At 41.2% G+C, this 6340-nt stretch overlaps 1 protein-coding gene across 2 annotated transcripts in view; it reads right to left on the bottom strand.

The window, feature by feature from the left end:
* Positions 1–3988, bottom strand: part of LOC143421217 (GON-4-like protein) — a 30938-nt gene extending 26950 nt beyond the window's left edge. Inside the window, exons 1-2 of one of the 2 annotated variants that reach the window (XM_076890436.1) lie at positions 3620–3988; positions 2712–2853 (exon numbers count right to left, since the gene is read on the bottom strand). In XM_076890436.1, the coding sequence (XP_076746551.1) occupies positions 2712–2853; positions 3620–3643 (166 nt within the window). In that variant the 5' untranslated portion in view covers positions 3644–3988. Of the gene's footprint in view, positions 1–2711; positions 2854–3235; positions 3345–3619 lie in introns of those variants that run through there. The other variant, XM_076890437.1, reaches the window with a different exon arrangement.
* Positions 3989–6340: the final 2352 nt, after the last annotated feature.

Here is a 6340-nt window from a genome sequence, read left to right on the forward strand (position 1 = left end):
TTATAAAGCTTTAATGTACATAAAAACCAGCTTCTTGTTTAAGTGAAAATAAATGGAAGGTTGTCTTTTTGCGCTAGTAATGTTGTGGAGTTGTATTTTGTCTCGCATCAATTATATCGTCGGTTATATCGTTATCGCAAATTTTCAAATATATATCGTGATAAATATTTTTGGCCATATCGCCCTGCTCTAGACTGGAGTATCTCCAGGATCTGTCTATCATTGAGAAAATCAGTAATCTGAGTAAAAACAAGTTTTTCTAAGATTTTACTTAAAAATGGTAAGTTGGATACAGGTCTGTAGTTATTAAAATCATTACAATCCAAATTGCTCTTCTTCAGAAGGGGCCTCACCACCGCCGTTTTAAAGGCAGCAGGGAAGACACCCAACTGAAGAGAGCAATTCATCATGTATAAAAGCTCAGCCTCAAAAAATCCATAAAGTGTTTTAAAGAGTGAAGAGGGGATTGGATCTAAAAGACATGTGGTGGGTCTCACTGTGGAGAAAACTTTCTGAAGGTTCTCAGCATTAACCAGGACAAAGCTGTCCAGTGTCTCCTCAGGTACAATCGAGCCCTCAGATGTGTTTACAAACATATCGCGATTAGATAAAATATCAGATCTGATGGCGCTGACGTTTCCCCTGAAGTGGTCTGCAAACTGCTCACAGAGTGAGTCTGTGGGGGTTCTTTGGGAGCTGTTAAAATCAGGGTTAAATAAATGATATATAGTGGAAAAGAGGACCTTGGGATTATTTTTGTTATTACTGATTATTTTGGCGAAGTATGAATTTCTTGAATTCCTTAGTGTATTATTGTACATTTTAAGTTGCTTGTAAAATATTTGATGGTTGATAGTATTTTTATTTTTCCTCCATCTCCTTTCTGCTGCCCTGCAATTTCTTTTGAGTTTTTTGACTTCTTCGTTTCTCCAGGGTGATGCCTGTTTTACGTTAATCTTTTTGGTGGTGAGTGGAGCAACGCAGTCAAGGCTTTTCTTCAGTTTGCTGTTAAAATGATTAAAAATCAAATCACAGGGTGCAGGTAGAATCACAGGGGGGCATTCGTCTAAAACCCTGGTAAAATTTGCAGCCACTTCAGAGGTTAGATAGCGCCTCCTCACAGTTCGCACCGAGGTCTCCCGCTGAATAAAATAGGGCTGCTCGATTATGGCAAAAATGATGATCACGATTATTTTCACTGAAATTGAGATCACGATTATTTGACGATATTTATTTAACCCTTTAAGACCTACTATAGAACCAAGTCCACCAGAGCTTATATTTTTTTTTTTACATGCTGTAGTGCCATTTGTGGGAGCATTTCAAGTTGCTATACATCAATACAACTGTTATAGCCCATATTTTAATAATATGTATGCATTAAGTCCATAGTAATTACATAAATTGCAAAAAAGTGCAATAAACTACAAAAAAAATTGAAACTCGCTTTTGTTTTGTTTACATATATTTCTACTTGGAGAAATTTAAGAGGTTTATCCCTCAAAACTTTAAATACAATAAAGTTGCAAAAAATAGTTTCCCACCACAGGAAATTTATTTTGAGTGTCTTCATAGTTTTATTTTGGAGATACAGCAATTTTTATATACTGCAGGAAAAACAAAAAACAATCCTATGATGCAAATTTGCAAAGAAAACAGCATGTGCATCATTTCACTGTGGGAAGTGTTACGAACAGCTGATAGGAACGGCAAAGCGTGTTTCTGGAATATTATGTTTTTGTTCCTGCAAGCGCTTTTTATGCAATTTTTGCAAAGCTATATGTGGAACGAAACCGTGACCGAGGACAAGCTGATGGCATCAGATGTAAGTACAACTCCTCCAGTTTCATATGCAAAACAAATTATTGCGCTAGCTTACGCGGTTCAGGTGCTACAGGGATTTAAAAATAGTTACGCAAAACGGAGCGTGCTGCTCTGACCGGCTTTAAAGGGTTAACAATGACTTTAAAAAATAATATAAAATGGTGTGCAACACCACTGAAGTTTTTTTTTTTTAAACTCTCTTTTCAACCAACGGCAGTCACTCTCCAAATAACTTCTGCTTAGCTTTCCGAGCTTCCCTCGGGTCCTCTTAATCAGCGGTCTCCAACCTTTTTTGCGCCACGGACCGGTTTATGCCCGACAATATTTTCACGGACCGGCCTTTAAGGTGTTGCGGATAAATGAGGGAGGGGCTAATAATCGGCTCAGTCATTTTTAATGATCGTTGAAAGCCCAGATCGTAATCGTGATTAAAATTCGATTAATTGAGCAGCCCTAGAATAAAACCGGTGATGTTAAAAAACACACAGTAGTGGTCAGAGACAGCCAAGTCAACAACAGAGGACACGCTGGTGGACAGCCCATGGGTGATGACCAGGTCCAGAGTGTGTCCTCTGTTGTGAGTCGGCTGTGTGACGTGCTGGTAAAATCCAAACAGTGAAGAATGTTTAAGAATTATTTTGATGCAGGGTCAGAAGGATTATCTATGTGCAGGTTAAAATTATCATATTATATTTTGAGTGTATGTTTGTTAAAAATTCTGAGAATTCCTTGATAAAAGCAGCACTGTCTTTAGGTGGTCTGTAAACTGTGACAGATAAAAGTGGAGGGCTGCTGAAAACAATAGCATGGAATTCAAAAGTGGTAAAATGATCAACCCTGGTGAATTCATCCTTCCTTTTAAACACCATTAGATATAATGACATCACCTGAGACAGGTGTGGCATCCTCTTCTTGTGTGTCAGTGGGATGTCCTGTCTGCAGCTGCCTGTCCATCCCTCTGTTTGTCCTCAAACATTTGACCTCCAGAAGACAGACATCTTCCTCAGCGATACGCCGCATCGCCATCGTCTGAAACACAGAGAGCAATGAGAGCGTTACTGATTGAGATCAACAAAATCATCAATATGGGAACTCCACCTTCAGCTGCTGATACATTCTTTAATCTGAATGAAGGTTTAAACTCTGATGTTCTTCACACCCAGCTTATGTCCTATTGATCAATCAGAGATGTTTATCATTTTATAAAATATGAGCATAAAGGCTTAAACTTGACAGCCAGCTTATGATGAAACAGGTAATCACTGAACAGCTGGAGTCAGCTGGCAGACGAATAGTTGCTGATAAACAGAGGGTTAGGTTTACCTAATAAAGTATCCAAACTAAACCATTTACAGCTAGATGTGAAAATAAAACAGTGTGTTAAAATAAGTAAGTGAAAAGACTAAATGACCAAGCTCAAGCTCAGCATTCAGGTTACAGTTCGGTGCTTCTCCGGGAACGGTGTGACCACTGTGACCGATGAGGTCGTCGACGTTACGGCGAGCCGGGGCTCCAGCGCTGTGCTAACTCAGGGACCGCAGAGTTCCAGCATCAGCACGGTGTTATGGTGGATCCACACAGAGCCGATTAAAGCTCAAGCTCAAACTGCTCAGCAAACATAAACATGTTGGTGTTTGTGTGTGTGAGAGAGAGAAAGCTAATGTTAGCTTAGTTCGCAGACTGAGCAGGCGCAGTATGGTTTGTTTAGCGCGTATTGCTCCAAGATCAATAAATAAAACGGGACCCATTGCCCAGGAGACAGAACCGATCACACGGACGGAAGGAAAGGACTCACCGTCAGGCTGAAACCGACAGCCATCTTTTACGCTCTCATCTTCCGATGTTTGCTCCGTTAGCCTGTTAGCTTAGCTTCTGTTCCGCCAACATCAATATCACTTCCGGGGCGAGACCTTGACTGGGGCTTTGGAGCGACAGAGGAGCGAAAGCACCACATCAGCCAGTAGCGGTTTTTGATACGGGCGACACGGGCGGTTGCCCGGGGCGGCATCACGGGCATCGGCAAAAAAAAAAAAAGAAAAAAAAATTGTTCGTACTCATGCTGCCCCGACGTCAGCCAGCGCATATTGGGAATGGTACAGGCACCGATCGGTTTTCTATCACCCATTTGCTGGGAGTAAGGGCGCCCTCCGTTTGCGAGGTGCGCCTGATGCTTGCGGCACAGGGAGGAGAGGGCGGGGCGGCGGGGGATTCTCTGGCTGGCTGGAGCGGCATCTAATAACTCGCAAAATAAAAACAAAACAACAAAAACATGAAAACACCAGACATTATGATACAGACTTATAATTTTCACCGATGTTTTTTTGAAATTCTATACGCGAAAAGTGAGCGCGAGAGCCCTCGGTGCGCCTGCTCGCTGCTGAAGTCAAAGTAAACTTTATTGTCATCTCCGCTACATACAGTCCAGAGAGACGAGACGACGAGGCTCCAGTTACAACAGTGCAAGTAAACAAACAATAAATATAAGAACAGTAAGAAAATAAATATACGCTTTAGGACTCGGGGTAAAGGGATCAATAACAATTTAAAATGTATAATTTACAGTTTGATGATTTAAAGTCTCACACACAACTTGTCGAAAGGGGAGGGGCCGGCTGCTTCCAAATAGAGCCCATTTCATTCATAATGTTGTAAATTATGTGTAATGGCTATCTTTGTTTCTTCTTGGAGTTCTCTATTTCTCTTATATCTAAAATAAGAGTCTGGATGGACAAGAGGCTGTTTTACGTGTCGGTTTGTGCAACAACGACAGTAAAACCATCGTGTCGCTCCGCCATTCGCTTGTTTTATTTCTCACAAACCTTTCACAACAAAAGCACCATATCCTTTTCAGGCTTTTCAAAATAAAACATGTAATAACTATAAATGGCGCTAACATTCCGGCCCCTAATTGTTACTGCTAAGGCATAACAATTACATATTAACACAATAAAGCGTCATTTAATATCAACACTCAGAATCTAACTGGCTTAACCAAACATTATATGAAACATAAGTCATATGTGTTGAACATAAATCTGTTACACATGAGGCTGAGATTCAAACTGTTGCCTCCATTTCAAGCAACAAACATAACTTGTCGATAGGCCTCTCCAAAACGCTAGTTTTGGTTTTGACAAACACACGTCTGACAAGTCCATGTGAGTCTGGAACTGTTCTCTCAACCTTTCCCATTAACCAGGAACTTCTTGGTGCACTGTCATCAACTATGAGAACAACATCTCCTGGTCTCAGATTTCTCCTAGTCACTAACCACTTCTGTCTTTCTTGTAGAAGCGGCAAATACTCTTTAGTCCAACGTTTCCAAAAAATGTCTGACAGGTACTGCACCTGTCTCCACCTTTTTTTTTGCATACAAGTCCTCTCTTTGAAACAATCCAGGTGGCAGTACTGGCTGCCCTTTAAGAAGAAGTAGATGATTAGGTGTAAGTGCGTCTAAATCATTGGGCTCATTAGACACTCTTGTTATTGGCCTGCCGTTGACAATTGCTTCAACTTCACATAGCAATGTCCGCAAGCATTCATCATCCAGAGGTTGCTGCTTTAGGATCTGGTTAAGAATTCTCCTAACTGAGCGAATTTGTCTCTCCCAGATTCCTCCAAAATGTGACCCTGCTGGGGGGTTAAATATCCAGGTGATGCCCTTTTGCATGAGCATTTCTGAAATTTTTGAATGATTCCATCCCTTGATTGCTTCACGCATTTTCTTTTCTGCACCCACAAGGTTAGTGCCATTGCCTGATCTCATGACAGACACTTGACCTCATCTTGCAATAAACCTCCTGAATGCATTTATGCAAGAATCAGTCTCAAGTGAGTGGGCAACTTCTATGTGTATTGCTCTAACAGCAAGACATGTAAACAATACACCATATCGCTTAACTCTGCTGCGCCCATGCTTGACCTCAAAAGGTCCAAAATAGTCTACGCCCACATTTGTGAATGGAGGTTTGTCAGGAATCAGACGATCTTGTGGCAAGTTTGCCATTCTTTGTTCACCAGGTTTCGCAGATGTCCTTCTACATGTTACACACTTTGACAGGATCTTTCTTATTGCTGAATCTGCCTGTGGAATCCAGAATCTTTCTCTCAGCCTGGATAATATGTAATTCCTTCCTCCATGGCCTGTTTCTTGGTGAATGTGTCTCAGAATCAAAGTAGAAACATGATGACTTTTAGGGAGAATCACTTGATGCTTAACATCGGCTGGTAGTGCAGACTCATGCAACCTACCGCCAACCCTTAAAACTCCATCCTGGACAAAAGGATCCAGCTTCGCAATGTGACTGCTCCATTTAAGCTTGTCACCTTTTTGAAGACTTGCAATTTCTTCTGCGAAGCTTTGATTTTGACAAAACTTAACAATCTCAGTTTCTCCCTTTGCAACATCTGCAGTGGTAAGTGAAGATCCCTTAATACATGTTTTGAACTACTGCATCTGACCTGCAACCTTTTCAGATTTCCTTTTGCTGCTTTCACAGCCACTTGCTTGTGACAT

The sequence above is a fragment of the Maylandia zebra genome, linkage group LG11 (assembly GCF_041146795.1).
Source record: "Maylandia zebra isolate NMK-2024a linkage group LG11, Mzebra_GT3a, whole genome shotgun sequence".
NCBI classification, from domain to species: domain Eukaryota; kingdom Metazoa; phylum Chordata; class Actinopteri; order Cichliformes; family Cichlidae; genus Maylandia; species Maylandia zebra.